The 23,018-nt window shown below is 37.7% G+C and overlaps 3 protein-coding genes across 11 annotated transcripts in view; 2 read left to right on the top strand and 1 right to left on the bottom strand.

Moving 5' to 3' along the window:
• Positions 1 to 975: 975 nt before the first annotated feature.
• Positions 976 to 5,441, top strand: LOC134324287 (histone-lysine N-methyltransferase PRDM9-like). The gene is made up of 7 exons (XM_063006044.1): positions 976 to 1,082; positions 1,318 to 1,361; positions 1,537 to 1,652; positions 1,783 to 2,054; positions 3,044 to 3,111; positions 3,264 to 3,454; positions 4,039 to 5,441. Exons 3-7 carry the CDS (start codon positions 1,556 to 1,558, stop codon positions 4,848 to 4,850), a joined length of 1,440 nt encoding a protein of 479 aa, XP_062862114.1. The 5' UTR covers positions 976 to 1,082; positions 1,318 to 1,361; positions 1,537 to 1,555; the 3' UTR covers positions 4,851 to 5,441.
• A 3,406-nt stretch (positions 5,442 to 8,847) lies between these two features.
• On the bottom strand, positions 8,848 to 13,139 carry LOC134324286 (histone-lysine N-methyltransferase PRDM9-like). Of its 4 annotated transcripts, none has more exons than XM_063006041.1 (7): positions 12,899 to 13,139; positions 11,345 to 11,489; positions 11,183 to 11,275; positions 10,825 to 11,096; positions 10,266 to 10,333; positions 9,970 to 10,154; positions 8,848 to 9,735 (listed from the first exon to the last, which is right to left on the bottom strand). In XM_063006041.1, the coding sequence occupies exons 2-7, from the start codon at positions 11,469 to 11,471 to the stop codon at positions 8,999 to 9,001; spliced, it is 1,482 nt and encodes a 493-aa protein (XP_062862111.1). In that variant the 5' UTR covers positions 11,472 to 11,489; positions 12,899 to 13,139; the 3' UTR covers positions 8,848 to 8,998. The 4 variants fall into 4 exon arrangements, with proteins under 4 accessions (XP_062862111.1, XP_062862110.1, XP_062862113.1 ...); XM_063006040.1 differs by having other exon boundaries at positions 12,895 to 13,139; XM_063006043.1 differs by lacking the exon at positions 10,825 to 11,096 and having other exon boundaries at positions 11,157 to 11,275; positions 12,899 to 13,137.
• A 2,419-nt stretch (positions 13,140 to 15,558) lies between these two features.
• LOC134324282 (histone-lysine N-methyltransferase PRDM9-like) overlaps positions 15,559 to 23,018 on the top strand; it is a 48,059-nt gene continuing 40,599 nt past the window's right edge. For 2 of the 6 annotated variants that reach the window (XM_063006033.1, XM_063006030.1), the window contains exons 1-6: positions 15,559 to 15,633; positions 16,946 to 17,084; positions 17,236 to 17,346; positions 17,433 to 17,704; positions 18,958 to 19,025; positions 19,203 to 19,387. In XM_063006033.1, the coding sequence (XP_062862103.1) occupies positions 16,964 to 17,084; positions 17,236 to 17,346; positions 17,433 to 17,704; positions 18,958 to 19,025; positions 19,203 to 19,387 (757 nt within the window). In that variant the 5' untranslated portion in view covers positions 15,559 to 15,633; positions 16,946 to 16,963. Of the gene's footprint in view, positions 15,634 to 15,766; positions 15,806 to 16,112; positions 16,168 to 16,945; positions 17,085 to 17,213; positions 17,347 to 17,432; positions 17,705 to 18,957; positions 19,026 to 19,202; positions 19,388 to 21,333; positions 22,565 to 23,018 lie in introns of those variants that run through there. The other 4 variants (XM_063006035.1, XM_063006031.1, XM_063006032.1 and 1 more) reach the window with 4 other exon arrangements.

A 23,018-nucleotide genomic window follows, 5' to 3' on the forward strand; every position in this document is an offset into this window, starting at 1 on the left:
CCACCAGGTAGTTTAATTTCTGTATGTTATGAGGTGGATCATCCTACAGTACATCACTTCCATGGGTAAATGATGATCTTAGAATAGGATTAATCAGACCAGTTGGTCTACTTTCATTGCTCTGATGTCCAGTTTTAAGTCCTTGGGGTGTAGTTTTTGGAGAGGCTGAGTGTAGAGTTTGGAAGGGTGGTGTGTAGAGTAAATGAATTTGGATTGAGTGTTTGGAGGGGTTGGATGTTAACTGGAAGAATGTGGATGTAATGTTTGGAGGGGTTGTGTGTGGAGTAAATGAATTTGGATTGAGTGTTTGGAGGGGTTGGGTGTAAAGTTTTAATACAGAGCAAATGAATATGTTAATATAACAATATCAATTCAATTTTAGCACTTAATCTTGCATTCTGGATAAAGTTCTTTTGTATGTTAAACTAACTTAACGCATATTAAAAGTAAAGCTTATCTAGCAGTTGAAGGCTAACAATAATTTACTCGTTTAGTGAGGTTAAGGTGCTAACCCTGTTACTTTACTCTCCTGCCATGAGTTTTCTGAATTTTATTTTCCCTAAAATAAAAATAAATGCGAAGTTGGCGAAGATAAACGGACTCGGTCACAGAAAACAACTGAATCACTCACCTACTTCAGAATCAGACAAATCAATTCTTTAGAATCGATTCAACTCTCATTGCTTTGATTTAGAGAATCGACTCTTGAGCCGAAGGTGGTCAATTTAACGTTGTGCAGTATAATGGGCTTTAACTGAAGTCATTTAATTGAATACTTTAATGGATAAGGAATTATTAATGAGGGGCGAAGTGGAAAAATAATACATAATACATGAAAAATACATAATTTTCCTATAGTTTTTATCATTCTCCAGTCCAGTTAGAGGCGCTGATGAACCAACCAGGTTACTGAGCGCTAAACCTGCAGCAGATGATGATGTCGACGGGGAGCTCATGGTGTGGAGATCAAATAAATCTCATTTTACAGTAGCCGCTGGATCTGATCAATGAACTTCCACTAAAATATGGTTCTTGTGGTTGGGTTTGAGCTGTTAAACTCCATTCTGCTTTAAACACACAAAGTAAGTTAGTCTGGAACTGCTAGCTGAACTGCTGCTAACTGTTAGCATCACTAAAAATGTGTAAAAGTTTTTGGTGTAGTAGTTTTATATAGCATGTTTAGTAGATTACCAGCAGTTATTTTAGTAGTTTTATTTTTTCGTCCCAGTAGCCATGGTTTGCCAGAGTACACCTGATGTTACCTGTACCTTTTATGAGGGCCTATAGGAATGCTCTTTGTTTGATCTGTCTCCTCAGATCTGTTCCCCCAGGGTGGTCCTGCCAGGAGAACTAAGTTCCAGGTGAGGTACACCAGTTCCTTCACCATGACAAGGTCTTGGTCTTTAAAGGTGCCTACTTGACGTCTCCATTTGTTATTGGTTTAATTAATTGATAACATTTTGGAATGTTTTTGTGATCAAAAGACAGATTGTTGTTAAGTGAAGATTTTAAAAGTGTGCATTTCTATATTTTTAGTTGCTTTAAGCAAGCAGTCATGGAGCTGAACAGCAGTGATTCTGGAAGTGACCCACACAATATTCTAAAGGTTATCTGCATTAAAGAGGAAGAACCTGAAGATGATGATTACCTCTGTAAGAAAATGTGGTGTCTTGACATTTTTTATGCATTTTACAAACTGCTAAAACACTGGACAGGATTTGAAGTCATCTTGTATTTTAATTAGCCCATTATTTTATTTTTTGTTTTGTTATTCACCTCCAGACTGTGAGGAGTGCAAATCCACTTTCTTCAACAAGTGTGAGGTTCATGGTCCACCTCGCTTCATTCCTGATACTCCTGTTCCCATTGGGGTTGTCAACCGAGCAAGACTGACGCTTCCGGATAGTCTAGAGGTTCGGCAGTCCGGTATTCCTAATGCAGGCTTGGGGGTGTTTAATAAGGGGGACTCTGTTCCTCTGGGTGTGTACTTTGGACCCTATCAGGGAGAAATGGTAGACCAAGAGGAAGCCATAAACAGTGGATACTCATGGGTGGTAAGTAACTTTCTGAAGAGTATAAATACAGTTTCTTTAAAATGTTAAAATTATAGCAGGTTAAGTGCTAAACAGGTAACGTGCCTAATTAGAAGTACAGATGTAATGTAGTGTTTTCAGGACCAGTGTTGGCTGGAACCAGAAAATTTGAGTTCTTTTAGGTTCTGTCTGAGGAATCCAATCTATCAGTTTTTGTCAGTAGTCAGTGTCCTTCATTCCACCATCACTGTGTCCTGTTTTATTTTGAACACTGAGTCTGGTAATGCCCCTTGCATTACACCTGGGCAGTCAAACAACTGACTCCAAGAATGTATGTGGATGTACTATGTACATACACCAAATGACCTCACAATGGTCCACATTAATCGTATGATTGAAGTACATTGTTAGTATCTTGTAGCTTGATGCCTGGAGTGATGGCTATGTATTTTTTTTGCTGCTGGGCTGTTTAACATCCAAACTTAATACATGCTGTGCAAATATAAACACCTGCTTTTTCTTTTGTTTTTTGCCCATGTGATTATTAACAACTTTCAGTCGTGCTTTAAGGTGCTGAATATGGAGCAGGATTTTTATTTTATTGCTTCAGCTTTTAAGCTTATGTAATGTAAAGCTTGCTTGATTGAGGAATGTGTCACCCATGTTCCAGCAGCTTCTAACTGTTCTAGCAGCTTCTCGAATTATATCTGACCGTCTAGACAAAGTTCCATACCACCACCATCTACACCACCAAATTGATCATTTTTGTTGATGTCTGTATATTTTAGACCCAGGTGATTTTTGGAAAACCCAAATAAACCTAAACACTGAAAATTTATGAACGTGTTCCAATTATTTAGTCTCAAAATAGAACAGTTGTGCAAGATCTCAGTTTTGTCTCTGATGACAGTAACGTGATTCTTTATGAAATCTGAAAACAGAACCATTACTCTTAAGATTTAAAAGAAAATATTTTAAAATACAGAAGAAATGTAACTCATGTTTTGCAGATCTGCACCAGTGGACAGTGTGAGGTTTACATAGATGCCAAGAAAGAGACTCATGCTAACTGGATGAGGTGAGGAACACACCACCGACTTCTCTTTGCTCCTTGAATAGCATCTGATTTGGTTCCTCCCTATTTAATAAAAAACAACCTGCATTTTCCTTCTCGGTTCTGGATCATTTCTGATTATCTGTCTGCTCCTGACCCCTGTGCTTCATTTTCAGGTATGTGAACTGTGCTCGTAATGATGATGAGAACAATCTAGTGGCATTTCAGTACCAAGGTGAGATCCTCTACCGTTGCTGTCGACCCATCAAACCAGGACAGGAGCTCTTGGTCTGGTTTGACGAGGCATACTCTAAAGATCTCGGCATCACGTTTGACTACCTTTGGAACAAAAAGTGCTCAGCAAACGGTAAAGTCTAAACATTTTTATCCTCATTTGTTTCTTTATTTATTTAAAACTGATCATTTATTATTATTATTATTATTAAGTGGTAACAACACATTATTATCCATATTCAGTAAATTCAAGCATCCAAGAGTATTGACTGTAGAGAATGTGTGTGTGAAAAGACTGGAGTTTTTGTTCGACAAAAAGTAAATACTTAGTAAAAATACAGCTCCTTCACAAAGGCTTTAGTGCTACTGGTTTCTTTAGGTATTTCAACAACCCTTTCTTGCAGAACAAGTCTTCTCTAGGTTTTGCTACATGTGATATGCACCTATCAGGCTTTAGATTCAATGTATCATCCATACATGTGGTCTTTCCCATTTAGTGTGATCTAGCAGGAAATAAAATCTTGTTTCCTTTTTTTTTTGCTTTTATTTAGGAGGTCAGTGGGGTAGTTTTTCCTCCTCTTATGGTCAGGACTGAAATGGCAGGGTTTCTCAAACCTTTTATAGACAAAGACACTGTGCATGCTAGGCATTACACAAAGCCAGTTGTTAAGAGAGTAGCTTTCACCTTTTCTAATGTTTCCTTTCTTTTTTTTCCAGAAAGTACCCCATTAACCCAGCAAGTCTTCTCCTGCTCCCAGTGCACACTTTCCTTTACATCTGAAATTTACCTTCACAAACACATTGCGAGACGCCACCACGAGGAATATATGAGGCTGCTAACCCTAGGAGTGATCAAAAGCTCCACTAGCAGACCAATAGAAGATGAAATTCACCAGTGCCCTGAGTGTGGCAAAAGTTTTAGTCAAAGGAGTGCTCTCAAAACACACCAGCGCATTCACACAGGAAACAAGCCCTACAAGTGCACACAGTGTGGGGTTTGCTATGCCAAACCAAGTCATCTGGAACGACACCTCCGTAGCCATACAGGAGAAAAACCCTATCAGTGTTCAGAATGTGGCAAGTGCTTTACACAACAAAGTAATCTGCAACGACACCAGCGCGTTCATACAGGAGAGAAACCCTATCACTGCTCAGAATGTGGGAAGACCTTTTCACGACACAGTCACCTCCAAACTCACCAGCGCATTCACACTGGAGAAAAGCCGTACCAGTGCTCACAATGTGAGAAAAGCTTTTCTCACCAGATTACTCTTCAGCTGCATGAGCGCATTCACTCAGGAGAGAAACCCCATCAGTGTTTGTACTGTGAGAAGAGTTTTACTCACCACAGCAATCTCCAATCTCACATCCGCGTTCATACTGGAGAGAAGCCGTACCAGTGTTCACAGTGTGGAAGGTGTTTTTCACAACAAAGTAATCTCAAAATGCACCAGCGCACTCATACAGGAGGGTGGCCTACAGATGACACGTGGCTCCAAGCTACTCCTTATAACGATGCTGGTTTCTGAGCTTCCTTCAAGTCAGAGGGATCCATTCTTATCCACAGAAGGCCATTGTGGCTGTAGATTTTCATACCAGCCAGGCAGCTGTTAAGGCATTTAAAAAACAAGGTCAAATCATTACACATTTGTAGTTTGCTTGGTTGGTAATAAAAAGTAAAGCCAGATTGGCCCCTTTCAAATGAGTAGCGATGGTAGAAACAAGGCTTTTCGAAGCTCTTATTCAGATAAACCAAAACATGGACATTGCCTGGTTCTGTTTCAATACTTTCCGTTGTTGTGTAACACTTTTATAAAGAATACAATCAAAAAAGTCGACCAATCAGACCACTGATCACTCATGACCCATTTCAATCAGTGTAGTAGCATGAAACTAATGCAGTGTCACACATTTAAGATTGACCATGCATTCCAGTTTGCTTTCGGACTCAGTGTTTTCCCCCACTGACAGACCACCAAACATTCAAACGTTTTCAAACAATATGAGGTGACAAGTCCTGCTTTAAGGAAATGACTGTATTTGCCACTTTGAACTGAATCTCAAAGCTCTTTTTTGTATTTGTTGTGTTGCAAATATTTTAAAGCCTTATAAGTTACTGTATCAAGTACAAACAACACTAGTTGTAAATACCGTGTATAAAAAGCAACAGCGTTTATGGTAATGAGTTATGTTATCGTTTTAGGCTAATATTTAGTTATTAGTATAAAGTGCTTATTAACATTGAGCTTTTAGGTGTATATATTGCATATACACCAATCAGCCAAAACTTTACAACCACCTACTTAATGTGCTGTCAAAACAGTTCTGACCCACCAAGTCATCTGAAGAAGTCCTGTGGTATCTGATCTCAGGAGCTCCTTTAACAGTTTTTTCATTAGTCAGACCAGTCGACTGCTTTCTTTGCTCTGGTGTCTAGTTCCACTGGCTGCATGCACATTGTAGGTTGGTAGACAGGAGTTAGCATGGGCACCTTGACTGACTTGTGACTACACAGTCTCGTGCACAGAAGAGTTTGATGCTCATCACCAAGATTCAAACGACTTGCAATTTGGTCCGCTCTTCTGTTGGTCCATACCAAAAATCACAGCCTTCATGTTCTCTGGCATCAATGAATTTTGGCCTTCCCACAACCTTTTGGTGGTTTGTGATCTATGAGTAATTATCATGAGCCCACCATTCATTATATTCCTGACCCTCACATGCACTATTGTTACCAAATGGGCATTGACATGCACATTTTTGGGGGTTGGTCCTAAAGTTTTGACTGATCGGTGTATTAGGACTTCACCAGTTTCAGTGCTCTTAAGTATTAATCCTTTATTCTTTGGAACAGTACTAGATGTATGGAATAAGACTCTTAGAACTGACTCATTCCTCTAAAGAGACAAGTGGACCCAAATCAAGTCAGCAAAACACCCCATAACCAGCATAAGAGCCACTCAGAATCTTTACTGTATGGTTGTGGATAATATGGTAAGAAATGTCTCAGTAATGTGATCTGATCACCAGTAGGCCGAGGGTTTATGCATCATATAACTGTTCTTCTCTTGCTGTCTTGATTAAAAAATGAAGATAAAATTAACCTGCTCAGTATTTTCTACAGACCTTAGAGCATGGTAGGATGTGAACTGCATAATCATACAATGCAGGAGAAAATATTATTTTGGCTCAATTTATCCACAAAGGGCGTTTGTAGATTTTTACGAACTAAACATTAGTTTTACCTGATACTACGTATTAATCAGTTGTTTTATCCTTTTGTGGATAAAATGGTACATTTCGAAGCATGACTTCCATTCTGAATTTTCAAACTTGGATTGACAGTCATCAGAACAAAATAATTTAGTTCAAAGAACAAGCATTGAGAAAGAAATTAATATTCCACACAGTGTGGAAGAATGGAGAATCCAGAGAGTGCAAGAACTGTAAAGTAAAATAGATATAGAATCTTCGTATCTATGATTATCAGTATTTGGTTTATTTGTATTGGTGGGGGATTAAATATTCAGTTCTAGTTAAAACCTTATGTAGACTTGCAAGAGATGCCTATTTCAGTTTTTTCTGTATTTTTATTTCTAGCTGAATGAAAAAAGCGTTTTATAACTGTGTGTGCGTGCGTGCGTGCGTGTGTGTGTGCGCAAATACACAAACTGTTAATTAGGTATTGTTTAAGTCTGTGGCATGACCTCTTCGTTTCTCATTAATGATTAAGTACAGCTGGTGACTGTTTTCATAAATAGGGCTAGTTTGATTGGACCCTGTTTGACAGGCTTGGGAAGAAATTTTGTAAACGTGAGCATAAAAACAGGGCTGTTGTAAATTAGAAGCTGTTCTACAGTAACACTGTCCACAATCAAGTGAGCTTTACATCACTCATTTAATGTGGACAGTGTCACCCATGTTTCTGCAGTTTTATTTTCTTTAATAACTTTAGTAAACAGCTTTTTTGTTGGTTCCTGAATGATGTTCCTGACAGTTTTGGTTACATAATTTCTTTAAATAGTACAGTTAAACTAGTCCTATTTATATGAGCACAGGAAGGTCACCAGCTGTTTTTAAAAAAATCATAATTACAAATGTGAAATCGGGAGGATGTTAAAGGACAGAACTGTATGTATATGTTTCTTCCTTCCAGAGAATCCAGAAAGTACTGGTTACTGTTGGATCACTTTTTTTCTTTAATGAATCAAATAAAATATTAAATAATGTTTTTTGGTTACTCTGGTTTTCTTGTCTTGCATTTAAATTAGTTTTAAGATCTAAACATATTTTATGTGATTAATGAAAAATGTAAAAAAAAAAAATATCAAAGAGTGCAAATACTTTTTCATGACATTGTATCTCTTTACGGAGCGTCTCTCCTCCACTCTCCAGTCCAGTCAAATTACTGTCAGAAGCAGCAGATTAAACCATTCTGTGTTTATCTGATGGAGTTCCAATAAAAGATGATTCTTGTGATTGGATTTAATTTCATTAACTGCTTCATTTCGGTCAAGGTCATAATGGGTCCAGTTCCACCAAGAAAATTAGAACGCAGGGCAGGAATATTCTGGACAGAGTGGCAATTATTTCCAGGGCTTCAGCTAATTTCTGCTGACTTCATATTGTAGCATTAAACTTTAAGGTCCATATCTCCTACCACATATGACTTAAAGACAAAATTTTCTTTTCACAGTTACTTCTCTCATGCCCTACAAGAAGAACCTGGAGAACCATATAGCTTAGTTCCCAAGATATTTGAGGTAATTTCATAATATGTGAACTCAAATTCTGAGCGCAAACTAGTTTCTGTATTTTCACACACATCTGGTATCAAAGGAACCCTGAGAACTTTAATAATTATTTAAAAAAGGAATTTCTATACAGTGTTGTCAGATGCCAATCAAAACATGGGTGGACCAAGACTAACAAAGCACCACTGACCAATCAGATTGCAGTAAGTATTTGACAGCCAATCAACAATCAGCTGATCACCATGGATTTTGGAATGCATCTCCAACTATGAACCTCTAACCCACATCACATCAAATAGTTCGTCTCATTGGAGGGGTTTTGAAAAAGTCAGCAGCAAACTGGGTCAGAGTTCATCCATGTAAACTTTGTGCACCTTGGTAGCTGCAAAAATCTCAGTGTGCGCCCAATAAGTGGATGGCAGCAAGCTAAGCGGCACCACCAGCGCAAAAACATTTTGCCGCTTCTCATGTGAATGTGCCCTAACTTAACCAGGGTTACTGTTTTTCTGCTTTTGCTTACTGCTTGAAAAATTTTAAACTACTCCAAGAGTTTACATCCAATCATTTTAAATGTCATCTAGAACTGATAAATGGACAGTGGCCTTTTAACTTTAGTTAGTTTTACTGAAAGTAACTTGGATAACCACATCTGCCAAATACCTTCAAGTAATTAGAATCAGATATTCTACATCTAGAGGTTCTTGAACCAAGGTAAATGAATTAGAATGTAGTAATAGGTGAAGAAAGAACTTGATGTCCATGAACAGTAGTATTATATTATAGTAATATTATATTTACATACATCATTTTAATTAGCAAAAAACACCTTTATACAAATTAGTGTTTTACAAGTTGACAGTTTTTCCGATGATGTGTTAAATCTCATGTTAAAGTCTTTTTTAAGTCAGGTGTTCACACTGCACTTAGGTATTTGGCTTCTCTGCGATGTGTATCCACCGGTGTATGTGGAGATGACTGGCTTGTCTAAAACTCTTCCCGCATTCCAAGCACTGATACGGCTTCTCTCCGGTGTGAACGAGCTGGTGTCGAACTAGATGACCCTGTTGAGTAAAACTCTTGGCACACTGGGAGCACTGGTATGGTTTCTCTCCTGAGTGAATGCGCTGGTGGTGTTTTAGAGTACCCTTGTCAATGAACCTTTTCCCACACTGTGGGCACTGATATGGTTTCTCTCCGGTATGGACCTGCTGATGACGATTAAATTGATTCAGGTGAGTAAAGCTCTTCCCACATTGTGAGCAATAGTAGGGCTTTTCTCCTGTGTGAATGCGCTGGTGTTTTTTGAGATTACCCTTTTCAGTAAAACCCTTCCCACACTCTGAGCACTGATACGGCTTCTCAGTGTGAATACGCAGGTGGGATTGAAGAAGGTTTGGATGATTAAAACTCTTCCCACATTCTAAGCACTGGTGACTCTCTTTCTGCATTTGTTCATGGGAGAAGTTGCTGATGACAGTACCAGAGAGGCTTTCTTGACTACTGGACTTTATTGTGGGTGTCAGATCTTTAAACCTGATGTCTTCTGATTTTAGTTCTTGCACATATTCTTTATGGTGGCATCTTTTAATGTGTTTATGGAGATAAATTTGAGATGGATAGGAAAGTGGGCACAAGGAGCAGGTTAAGACATCTTTCAGTTCTAAAGCAGAAACAGAAAAATGAAAAATACATAAAAAAATTAAGAGATATTTGCATGATTGAAACTTTAGATAGTGTAAAGCACAATGCATACTCCTGATGAACCAGACCAAAATGCTTAACACTGAATCTCATAGGATGTAACATGGTAACTTTGACTTGTCTGACCCAAAACCCAAATCGATATAATCAGAGCAAGCCAAATGTCAAGAGTTAACCATTCAAAATTCATTACCTTTTGCAGAGCATTTTTTGTTCCAAAGGTGGTCGAAAGTGATGTCTTTAGCATACTCCTCCTCATACCACAGCAAGAGCTCCTGCTCTGGTTTGATGGGCCGACAACAACGGTAAAGTATCCCCCCTTTATACTGGAATGCTATCAAATTTTGCTCATCTTCATTACGAGCACAATTCACATACCTAATAGTGAGGAAAAAATAGGACTGTGGGTTACTAAGTAAGAGAAGATTTTTCAGTGAGCAGTACATCAAAGCACCAACATCATTCGGACATGAGTGGTGAATTCCTCACCTCATCCAGTTAGCATGAGTCTCTTGCTTGGCATCCACGTATTCTATACACTGCCCACTCTTGTAGATCTGTTTAACATAATTTAATTACACATTAGACAATTCAAGAAAATGTTTCAATTAAATATTTTAATTTAGTTTTTGGAACAATATATCAAACTAGTGGGCGACTACATGCAGACATGATTGGCTAATGTCTGCCGTGTGGGAGGGCCAGAGGAATTCTTCATTACTGCTGTTGCCTTGTCACACTGGACTTGCAGCACACTCCTATTGTGGTTGAGTGAACCACACAAAGGAAAGGTGGTACAGGAAGGTAACTTTTGGTTATGTGATGGGACTAACGGATGATTCTGGAATGATAGGGCTGTCCCAGTTACTGAATGATTGAAGGTAAAGCTCTCAAATCTGAATATGTGAGTATGGTTTAAATAGACACATGATAGACACAGCCAATGGCCTGCTTTTGAATGACCCTGGATTTAACTAAGCAGTACTACAGTATTCCCTAGTCTGAAATTACATGCACCTTATAAACTTTCATATAAATATGCCTTTACCACCCAGGCATATCCACTCTTCATGGCTTCATCTCGTTCTACCAATTCTCCCTGGTAGGGTCCAAAATGTGCCCCAACTGGTACAGTCTCCCCCTTATTAAAGACTCCAAGGCCGGCATCAGGAATACTAGACTCCCGAACCTCTAGGCCAAGAGGAAGGGTTTGTCGGGCTCTGTCAGTGATTTCAATGGGGACAGTGGTATCAGGGATGAAGAGAGCCGGTCCATGAACGTCACATTTGTTGATGTAAAAGGATTTGCACTCCTCACAATCTGGAAGTAGAAGACAATAAAATAACTTTTTTTTCAGTGCAAGAGACTTAAAATAAAAACCTGTAGTCTTGCATCTGTTGTCTTACAAAGGCAGCAGTCATCTTCAGGTTCATCCTCCTTTACAACTATTTTTAGAATGTCCTCATTCTCTTGGTCCTCAGGGCTTGATGTTTCCCCACCTAAAGTACAATGTGAAGTCGCTTAAGGGTAAAAAAATTAACAAACTGTATTGTGCTCTGATATCTTACAGGAGTAATCGTCTTCTTTTTCCTCTTTGATAGGCTTCTCTTGGATTCCCTCAATCTGTTGGCCAGCAGGGGTGATGTTTCCTCCTAAACTTGATGTTTCTCCATCTGAAGTGGTACAAGTCTCCATCTTCACATCCTTACAAAGCTAATAAAAAAACATTATTCCAGTAAAAACACAAATACCTCTGAAATACAGAGTTTGGGGGTCAGAGTTTGGAAATAAATCAACAAGAAAGCCAGTATTCTTTAAAGCACATGTAAGAACAGCATCAGTTGGAGACGTCAAAAATTCTCACACCATAAAACCCATTTTCGGAACTTTTTAGTCTGCGTGTTATTACTCACTCACTGTCTTAACCACTTATTTTATTCAATTAGGGTCACGGGGAGGGGGGGTGCTGGAGCCTATCCCAGCTTTTTAATGGGTGCAAGGCACACAGTAACAAGACAGGGCGCCAGTCCATTGCAGGGACTGACACACATACACACACACACACACCCATTCTCCTATATAATTCAGTGTCTCCAATTAACCTGACTGCACGTTTTTTTGTGGGAGGAAACCGGAGCTCCCGGAGGAAACCCACACAGACACGTTGAGAACATGCAAACTCCGCACAGAAAGGACCCAAACCGCACCGCCTGGGGATCGAACCCAGGACCTTCTTGCTGTGATGCGACAGTGCTACCCACCAAGCCACCGTGCCACCCTGAGTGTTATTATCAGTGTCCACAATCGCACTTCATCACCAACCAGTAATGAATAAAACCATATTATAATATTACACATTATCAGTATTCAGTACCTGAGTGTTCTGCTCATTTCATAATAGCACAGTTAAAGGTGAAATGCAAAAATAAAAACAAGTTAATACCAGAACTTATTAAATAAATAAATTAAAAAACTAAATAAACTATAGAAAAATAACACTGACCCCAAAAAGCACCTGTCACATAAAGCTACTGAATCTGACAACTACATAAAAATGTTAATGCAGAAATAAACTAAATAATAATTAAATAAATAAACTAAATAATAATCAAATAAATAAACTAAATAATAATCATATAAATGAACTAAATAGTAATCATGTATATAAACTAAATAATAATCATATAAATAAACTAAATAATAATCATATAAATAAACTAAATAATAATCAAATAAATAAACTAAATAATAATCATATAAATGAACTAAATAGTAATCATGTATATAAACTAAATAATAATCATATAAATAAACTAAATAATAATCATATAAATAAACTAAATAATAATCAAATAAATAAACTAAATAATAATCATATACATAAACTAAATAGTAATCATGTAAATAAACTAAATAATAATCATATAAATAAACTAAATAATAATCAAATAAAGAAACTAAATAATAATCATATAAATAAACTAAATAATAATTAAATAAATAAACTAAATAAAAATCAAATAAATAAACTAAATAATAATCATATAAATAAACTAAATAATAATCATATAAATAAACTAAATAATAATCATATAAATAAACTGAATCTAAAACACACCTACTGGAATCTTAGTGCAGTTTAATAACCAACAGAGGTGGATGAGTGATGCTAACACTTAGCAGCAGTTAACAGTTAGATCCACCTGTTCCAGTCTAACTTGCCTTGTGTACATAAACAGAATTAAAGAGTTTAAATCCAACCACAAGATTCATCTTTCATTAGAACTTCATCCATCAGATCAAACTGATGCTGTAAACACAGAGCGAGTATTTTCTCTCTTCTTCTGTTTTGTTTGTGTTCTGGACGTGGACGAACCAACATTCCGGCGCATTAGCGCCACCGACTGGGCTGGGATTGTGATTCATCTAAACCAGTGGTGTCCAAACCTTTTTCAGGCAGGGCCAGATTTGATCATGTGAAAGTGCTCGAGGGCCAACAGTCCCTGATGACATTATTTTAAACAATAAAATATGCATATAAATACGCTGTTATTTAGTCATTTTGTTTTCACACAGCGAACAACAACCGAATGTAAGCATTCAGATAAACAAATCAGAACATACAGATCAAGCTATTTGAATTACTGAACTTTAGAACTTTCAGAAAATAAAAAACGGGGCGCATTCACAAAAATAAAGCTTAACGTGGCTTTATGTACTAAAAGAGGGACACAGGAACTCTGAGTTTCTCTTAAATATTACTGGACATAAGTTCTCTCCACCACTCAAATTCTTAGCTTGTTGTTTTAGTACCACACGTCACGTTAAATTTTGTTCCCGTTAATCTTTGTTTGCACAGCCGGTGTCGCTTTTATTACGTCATGTCAGTAAGTACGTCTCATTCACTGTTTTGCCGCTTGTGAATGCGTACTTACACAGCGTTGCTGCCACTATCTGGTAAAAGGGGGAATTGTATCTTGAATTAATTTTATATTTTTTCTGTTTGTTTGTGCTGGCGGGCCACAAGTAATGCAATTTAAGACTCAAGACGCGGGCTGTATAAAATATAAAACTTTGGACATGCCTGATCTAAGGTGTATTTTAATATAGTGGTACCTTGTAACTCAACGTTTCCTAAACTCAAAATCTTTGAAACTTAACGCCCTTTGTCGAGAAATTTGTACCCTTAAACTCAACGTTTACCTTAAACTCAACGCGTGTTCAGTTTTTTTTAAATTATTCATTTAATTTCAAATTACCAATGAACAGCCTCTTTGTTCAGCGCTCGACTTGAGTGGTGCAGTAAGACGTCATCAAAGTGCGAATATGAGACGAATCTGCATTTGTGTGGAATAACCGTCAAATCCACTCTGAAAGCATCTGCATGTATCAGTGTCTAGCTGGATTTTCCTCCTGTTTCCCTTTTAAACTTGCGTTATAGCTCAAAGTTCTCAGAAACTGTGAGAATCAGATTTTCAGAGAGTCTAAACACTTATTGTTTAAAAAAAAAAAGCTTAACATGACTTAATGTATTAAAAGAACGACACAGAAACACTAAACTTCTCTTTATTATCACTGCTCATAAGTTTTCTCCACTTATAAAATTCCTCGCTTGTTGTTTTAGTACAATAAATCATGTTATGCTTTGTGCATCGCCACACTCCATAGGAAATAACAGTACAGCTGTTGTAAATGCGCCTTTACTGAACGGAATCCGGTATTCCAAGATCAAGCATCTTCATGATTAAGAAGCGTAAGAAAACAATTAAGAAGTAGAAGTAAAGAACAGGTTTTATTGTATTTTTATTGAATTTTAACTGCTTTAATTGTTTTTCAGTGTTTTTTTTATTTTATATTTGTGTTATTTTCAGTGTATATAAGTGTCAAAAACACCCTCATTATTTTACATTAGCCTAAAATTTATGCAGTTCCACGGGACCATGGAACGCATTAACAGGTTTCCCAAACATCCTTATGGGAAAAATACCTTGAAACTTAACGCCTTTTAACCTTAACGCCACTTACATTTTCAGCATTTAGCAGACGCTTTTATCCAAAGCGACTTACAGTACAGTGACAGTGTATTGTCTAAGCAATTGAGGGTTAAGGGCCTTGCTCAAGGGCCCAAGAGTGGCAGTGTTGCAGTGTTGGGGCTTGAATCAGCAACCTTTGGATTACTAGTCCAGTATCTTAACCGCTAGGCCACAACTGTCACTTCCAGGACTAATTGACGATGAGTTTCACGGTATCTCTGGATTTGGTTTAGATTCTGAGCATGTAAATGTAAATGAGCATTAATTAGCATAATTTATAGCACATTAGACAGCAGAACTCTACACTATCAACTCATAATGATCATCATCTGCTGCTACAGGCTGTAACAGAGCTCAGTAATCACAGTAAGCACCTCTTTCTGGACTAAACGTATCTATAGAGACGAAACTGCACCAACTCAAAGGAATCATTTCCACTAGTCTCTTTTAAAGTAATTTTTACTTAACCGATTTATTTCGCTTTATGTTTATAGGTTGATTCTGTAATTGGAGAAATTGAAAACAAGCATAAACATAAACCTGAAAGATATACAGTATATATACTGTATTGTAAACGCAAGCGCAGTGCAGTCCATGTTAACTTAGGCTGCATTTCCACTCAAGTCCAGCAAGAGGCGCTGATGCATTATTTAATTTCCTAAAATCCTTTGCTACCTGCAACAACAGCTAATGATGATGATAATGTAGAGGAGTTAATGATGTAAATATCAAACTGTGTTTACATTAGCACTTAAATCTGATGTATAATGTTCCAATAAAACATGGTTCTTGTGGTCGGATTTGAGCTGCTTTAATCACACAAGGTAAGTTAGACTGGAACTGCTAGCTGGACTGCTGCTAACTGTTAGCATCACTCATCCATCTGTACTCCCTCTCTCACGGTGTTCCGTACAGGCTGATCCCACAACACTTTTATTATTTGTTTATGTCAGTGTGACTTTGCAGCAGATGGACTAGTAGTCACCCGAAAAAGAGGTGACTTTTTTTGCATTTCAAGCTTTAATTGGTTTAATCCCTCATAATTTTAATGCCCTTTCTTTAATTTAAATGCTATTATCTCAAAAGTGAACAATTGGCAGATTGTTAACATGTAACAAAATATGTAGGATTGTGTAAATAAAATGCTAAAGAACCAATTTGTTGGTATTTTATCATATAAGTATTAAACGCACACAAAAATATCAGAAAATTTTCAGTCTTTTTCTTTAATGCTTGATGAGATCAGATATTTGAAAGCCACTTCTTAATGTCTTCAGGACTTCAGCTGTCTTCACAAGTTTATTACAGCTTAAGTTGTTTTATTCCTCTTCATTTACAGAAAATAAGGATGTTTGCAGGTGTGTATATTATCGCTGTTGTCCAAGTTACAGTCAATGTCCTTTTCTTCAGTTTGTTTGTGTACAGTCCGGATACATTATGAAAAACTCCATGACCTTGGATTCCATTGCTAAACTGTGTGACTGTCCTGGTTTTCTGACTGGTTCCATGAGCACACCACGCTCTTTTCTAGGGCTTGTGTTTGTTAAATTCACATTTTCTCTGATGACCAGCTGTCTGTAATCAGAATTAGAATTTGTAGCTGTTTGCTTTTTGTAACACGTCAAAATCTGCACAGTTACGGTATGTTTTTACATCATTCTGGTGCTTGGATGCCAAAAATAAATGTAAAGGTTTGTAAGATGTTTCAGTTTTTTGTTTTTTTTTAATTACCATGCTATTTTTTTCAGTTTCAGTTAGTTGCTGACATCTAGATATTCTCCAACTCCTATCTCTATTTCTGTTGGGTGTTTCTTCGGTGGACTGAGAACCAGCACTGCCCAAAAGCTTTAACTTACAGCTGTTGCATATTTTTGCCCTGGTTCAACACTGTGACCTATCTATTTGGAAAAAACTGATCGTTTATTGCTCCTCTCTTTTTTGTGCTAACCTAGAGGATCACAAAAACAACAGTGGTTTGACTCATATTTTGAAAAAAACTGACTCATAATGTGGATGGACAGCATGAGTAATGTGTTTTACATCATGCAGTTTTCTGCAGATCACAAACAGTTGCTACTGTGTTTCATAAAGTGTGGAAATTAAAAGGTATCACCAGTATCTGTTCTTGGTTATTAGCTTTGTAAGGATGTGAAGATGGAGGCCTGTGCAACAGTAAATGAAGACACATCAAACTCTCTGGAACAAAACACCAATGTAGAACAACAGAATGAAGAAATTCCGAAGACCACTGTCAAAGAGGAAGTACCTGACCTCTGTAAGACATTGGGATGTATTCTAACCTCCACACTCACGATATGATAATTCTGTCAATTTAATTAGTGATGTTTGTTTCACTAGTAACATTTTTTTCTATGTGTGGTTTGTTTTCACATTTTGGCCTAAGATAACATTATTAAATGTTAAAGGTGGAGGGACATCAAGCTGTCTGGCCAATATCAGCCCCATGGACCAACAAAATGAAGAGATTCTAAAGGTGATGGTCAAAAAGGAAGAATCTGAAGATGACAGCTTCCTTTGTAAGAAAACAGTTCAGCCTGTTCCATTAGTCTTGAAATCAAGAATGTAGAAAATGCTGATACATAATTTAAGTCTTTTTTTCCAGACTGTGAGGAGTGCAGATCCTTCTTCATCAGCGAGTGTCAGGTTCATGGTCTGCCTCTCTTTATTCCTGATAACCCTGTCCTTATGGGGGTCACAGACCGAGCCAAACAAACCATTCCCCCTGGTCTAGAGGCTCGGGAGTCCAATATTCCTGATACAGGTCTAGGAGTGTTTAATAAAGGGGAGACTGTTCCAGTTGGTGCACATTTTGGACCCTATGAGGGAGAACTGGTAGAACAAGAAGAAGCCATGAACAGTGGATACTCCTGGGTGGTGAGCAGCTTTTATTTGAATAACATAGTTTTGTCTTACAGGCTCAATCACATTATTGAAAAGTGATATTTTGATGGCGGGGTAGAACATCTGTATCTAAAGCCTGGACACAAGAGGAAGAAAGATGCATTTAAGCTTTTGAGAGCAAGTCCATTAGAAAACTGCTGAAAACCTCATGGAGTATGGTTTAGCGGTTAGGATGCTGGACTCAGACCTGCCAACATGTACACATTTTGTGTAACGGGCATGCATTTCGACCTCCTAGTATACTTGTACGATTCCATGTTCTAAAGTACGCATATCGTTTGATCTCGCATTTCGCCAGTTCCAGTCAAGTTGTCACCAGGTTGTCACTGAAGTTCATTCCGCCGCTGAGCCACAGAGATCTGCGCGTAAGCGGAGTGCTTTCGGCCAATCGGATCGCTTCATTTTCACTTGATATTGATAACAGCTATTTTTGCACATTTATTTTAATGCTTTTATTTATTTATTTATTTACAAAGAATGTCTTCAGTTTACTTTCATTTCTCAGGTGGAAGGAGTTTCCATGGGCTATACCTCTTGTACAATATTTTGTTTTCAATGCAATGTTGGGTGTGTGGTGTGATTGCAGTAACTGTCCAAAAGTAATGGTTTACAAGTATATGCTTATGGAGTAACTAAGGAAAGCAAAGCATTGGGCTACATTTCAATGTTGCTTACACACAGCCCATGTGAAGCAACAAGCACAACACCGTTGTCAAGCTGTTCTGATAATAAAACTTGCAAATTTTATGGGATTTGTACTCATAAAATTCTTTCAAGGTTGGCAGGTCTGTGGACTATAGGCAAAAAGTGTAGGCAAACAGGGTGGCACGTGGCTCGGTGGGTGACCGGGTCCCTTCTGTATAGAGTTTGTATGTTCTGTTCGTGGGAGCTCTGTTTTCTGCCCACAGTCCGAAGGCGTGCAAATGAGGTGAAATATAGATACAAAATTGACTTGAGTTCACTAGACTTGAATCTTCTGTAACCAGCAATTACCTGTCCTGTCATGAATGTAACCAAAGTGTGTAAAACATGACGTTAAAATCTTAATAAATAAATAGTAGGCAAACATAATTCTGATCCAAGCATTGGGGAGAATGGTACAGACAAGGTTTAGATGTTCTGCCTTAGATGCCACTTCTGCCTATTTGCAAACCATCTCTCCATTTATTGACCTAAACTTAGCAACATTCTGCCTGTTACAGTAATAATCTTCACGTTTTTTACAGATATATAAGAGTGGGAACTTTGAGAAATACATAGACGCCAAAAAAGAGACCCATTCTAACTGGATGAGGTGAGGAACACAAACTCATTTCAACTCATTTCAGCCAGGTGGTGTTTTGTTTAGTTCTTATTTAAATCCCTCTTATTTGACTGCCTTTCTCGTCCTTTTCTGTCATTTGTGTTACCTGATTGTATTCCTGAATCTTTTTTGATATTTTCTTTCTCACTTTGTATTTTATCCTCTCAGGTTTGTGAATTGTGCTCGTAATAATGAGGAGCAGAATCTGGTAGCATTCCAATTTCAAGGGTCTGTTTTTTACCGTTGCTGTCGACCCATTGAACCAGGACAGGAACTCTTGGTGTGGTATGAGGAGGAGTATGCCAGAGGTGTTACATTTGATTACCTGTGGAAAAAAAAGTGTTCAGCAAATGGTAATGTCCAGGCATTGTTTAAAGTTTTGCTTTCCCCATGTTTTCTACACTGTTAGGCCAGTGAGTTTTTGCCTTGAAATGACATTTTTAATTGTTTCTACTGAGTGCATGGTTCTCTGTCTTGTGTTTGTAATAATACAGATACAGACACTTTAGATTGCTCATATACAGTGGCGTTCAAAAAAATAGCAGTGATTTAAAAAAAAAAAGTAAATAAAGTGCAAAATCATTATAACTTTTATTTCCATAAATGCAAATGCACTGAAAATACTACACTTTCAATTGTAAATCAGAACATTAACAACATGTAGCCAGTTTGTGTTAATCCTTTACAGAAAGTTAAGAAAAATGAATATTAGGCTGCTCAAAAAAATAGCAGTGCCAGCATTTTTCTTTAAAAACTTGTTTAAAAAAATGTTTGAGGTTTCACTTTACTTTAAATTACTGAACTAATATTTAGTGGTATAACAATTGTTTCCGAGATCTGTGTTGCATGGATTCGACCAACTTCTGGCACCTCTGAACAGGTGTTCCAGTCCAGGATGATTAGACTACATTCCACAGTTCTTCTGCATTTTGGGGTTTTGCCTCAAAATAACATGTTTCAGATGTCAGTCCACAAGTTCTCTATGGGATTGAAGTCAGGGGATTGGGCTGGCCACTCTATTACCTCAATCTTGTTTGCCTGTAACCAAGATGTTTTGGGTCATTGTCATGTTGAAACACCCATTTCTCCTCAAGTATTCTGATATATTTAAACTGATCCATGATCCCTCGTATGTGATAACTAGGCGTAACACCATGGTATGAAAAACATCCCCATATCATCATTTTGTACCACCGTGCTTTACTGTCTTCACAGTGAACTTTGGCTTGAATTCAGTGCTCGGTAATCGTCTGACATACTGTCTACGGCCACTAGACCCAAAAAGAACAATTTTGCTTTCATCAGTCCACAAAATGTTGAGCCATTTCTCTTTGGACCAGTCAATGTGTTCTTTGGCGAATTTTACCTTATTCAGGACGTCTTTTTCTTAACAACGGGACTTTGCAAGGAGTTCTTGCTGGTAAATTGGCTTCACTTAATCATCTTCTGTACTCACTGGTAACTTCAGATGTTCCTTGATCTTTCTGGAGGTGATTATTGGCTGAGCCTTTGCCATTTTGGCTATTTTGGTGTTGTTTTCATTACTCTACTACACTTTCAAGTACATTATTTGCTCTACTAAAAACAGTGATTTATCAGGTTAATGATGTTGGACTGCTATTTTTTTAACACCACTGTACAGACACATTTGTTGGAGTCCTGCCCAGTCTTAAAAGCAGTTAGAGCAGTGACTTAATGTCCTGGGCTTTTTAAGTTCCAGTAGCTCCCAGCGAACACTGCAGATTAAATATCTGTCAGATTAAATGTAAGAAACCAAAAGCCAACATCTATCAAGGTATGGGGTGCATCAGTGTTCACGGCATAGGTGACTTGCATATGTGCGAAGGTACAGTTGACATATTCTCCTAGGAAGTCTGTAGCTATTTCAGCAAGAAGCTGCCAGGTCTCATTCTCCAAGAGTTAAAACAGTGTGGCTTAGTAGAGAGTAGAAAGTGTGTGCTTGCCTGGCCTGTCTGCAGTCCAGATCTGTCTCTTATTAAAAAATGCATGGTAATCATGAAGAGGCAAATAGGACTATGGGATTTTACTAATTGCTTATTAGAACAAAAACAAAGCCAAGCCATATTGTTTATTGGTAAATAGCATGGCTGTGCAATCAGGAAGTGCTACTGGTGGGCTATATTGTGCTAGATTAAATTGTCTGCAATCTGGACCAGTATTTTATTAAATATATGTGGTAATAAAGCATGGTAAATATTTGACTAGTATATTAACAGTTTTTCTTATTATACTGTATATTTTAGTATTAAATTAATGAATCAGGTTTTTTTCCTCCCAGAAAATACCAAGGCCTTGTTAGAAGTGTTCTCCTGCTCCTTGTGTCCACTCAGCTATACATCTCAAATTTACCTCCATAAACACATAAAGAGATGCCACAATGAGGAATATATACGGCTGCTAAACTCTGGGGAAATAAAACAAGAGAATCTGACTTCCACAAGCAGTTCAATGCATCAGAGGATTCACACTGGGGAGAAGCCTTACCACTGCTTACAATGTGGTAAGAGTTTTATTACACCAAGTACTCTCAAGATACACCAGCGAAGTCATACTGGAGAAAAGCCTTACGATTGCTCATACTGTGGAAAGAGTTTTAGTGAAAGGAGTACTCTAAATAAACACCAGCGCACTCATACAGGAGAAAAACCTTATCATTGCTCCCAGTGTGGGAAGAGCTTCATTACTCAAAATGATTTAAAATCACACCAGCGCATTCACACTGGAGAGAAACCCTATCACTGTTCACAGTGTGGGAAGAATTTTATTACTCAGAGCGATCTACAACGACATCGGCGCATTCATACAGGAGAGAAGCCGTATCAGTGCTCACAGTGTGGAAAAAAATTTACTCAACAGAGCAACCTCCAAAGACATGAGCTTATTCACACTGGAGAAAAACTGTATCAGTGTTCACACTGTGGGAAGAATTTCACACGGCAAAGTGATCTCCAATCTCACCAGCGCATTCACACGGGAGAGAAACCATACTACTGCTCACAGTGTGGAAAAAGCTTCACTCGTTTATCAACACTTAAAAAACATAAATGTTTTGTTGTCAGTCTTGAACCAGCTCTTATGGTTGAACGTTGGGAGCCAACTGTTAGTAAAGAGCCAGAGTTTCTTCAGACAGTTTAGGTAATTAGTTTCCAAAGCTTTTGGATTAGCAGTAGACAGATAAACTACATTTTAAATCAGAAAAAGTTGGGACAGTATGGAAAATGCAAACAAATGTGGGCCCTAAATTGCCCCGTCTTAACTTTGTGTTGCAGGAATGTGTTATAGGCCTGAAATGCAGGAATGGACGTATATTGTAAAGAAAAAGAAGTTGACCGGAGAAAATATTTTGGGTTAATACTGTCTGCAATAGGATAAAAGTCAGATGAAATGTAAGAAACACTGCATTTTTAAAGTTGCATTTTCCATACTGTCCCGAATTTTGTTGCAGTATGTTGCTTCCTGTGTCTGGTACTTTTTGGAAATGAGAAATAAAATATAAAGTCAGACTTTTTGATGACATCTGTAAGGGACATGTGTCCAGATGTACATTTATTCTTTGAGTAGAAATATACAGATGGAAACCTGTATGATGTATTTGAAAGTTCTATAACATTGTGTACCTTTATATGGCCTCCCAATTCTTCAATTGTGATTATGGTTTCCATTATGCTGAAAGGAAATGTGTCTAGTTTACCAGTTGTACTCCAAGTACCATCAAAAGGATTTATAAGATTGCCATAAATTAAAACCTGCTGGAACAGAGGTGACACTGTCAACACTCAAGTGTGCGTTACACACTCCTGGCTGGGTGTGCAAGAAGGAAACCTGTGCTTTTGAAGCTGAGAGTTTTTGCTTACCACATAGAGAAATGAAAAGCAGGTCATGAGGCATTACACATTTTTTAGACCATTGCAAGATAAGCTTGCCTATGTATGAACAGTGTTCCATGCTCCAGCAGCGTGTTAT

Source organism: Trichomycterus rosablanca, chromosome 12 (genome assembly GCF_030014385.1).
Source record: "Trichomycterus rosablanca isolate fTriRos1 chromosome 12, fTriRos1.hap1, whole genome shotgun sequence".
NCBI classification, from domain to species: Eukaryota; Metazoa; Chordata; class Actinopteri; order Siluriformes; family Trichomycteridae; genus Trichomycterus; species Trichomycterus rosablanca.

What these genes read in the sequence shown, in the direction of transcription:
- LOC134324286 (XM_063006041.1), bottom strand. Translation starts at nt 11,471, where the DNA reads ATGGAGACTTGTACCACTTCAGATGGAGAAACATCAAGTTTAGGAGGA. An exon ending in TGAAGATGACTGCTGCCTTT is followed by an intron (nt 11,097 to 11,182) that starts GTAAGACAACAG and finishes TTCTACTTCCAG; the next exon opens with ATTGTGAGGAGTGCAAATCC. An exon ending in CAAAAAATGCTCTGCAAAAG is followed by an intron (nt 9,736 to 9,969) that starts GTAATGAATTTT and finishes TTTCTGCTTTAG; the next exon opens with AACTGAAAGATGTCTTAACC.
- LOC134324287 (XM_063006044.1), top strand. Translation starts at nt 1,556, where the DNA reads ATGGAGCTGAACAGCAGTGATTCTGGAAGTGACCCACACAATATTCTA. An exon ending in TGAAGATGATGATTACCTCT is followed by an intron (nt 1,653 to 1,782) that starts GTAAGAAAATGT and finishes ATTCACCTCCAG; the next exon opens with ACTGTGAGGAGTGCAAATCC. An exon ending in ACTCATGCTAACTGGATGAG is followed by an intron (nt 3,112 to 3,263) that starts GTGAGGAACACA and finishes CTTCATTTTCAG; the next exon opens with GTATGTGAACTGTGCTCGTA.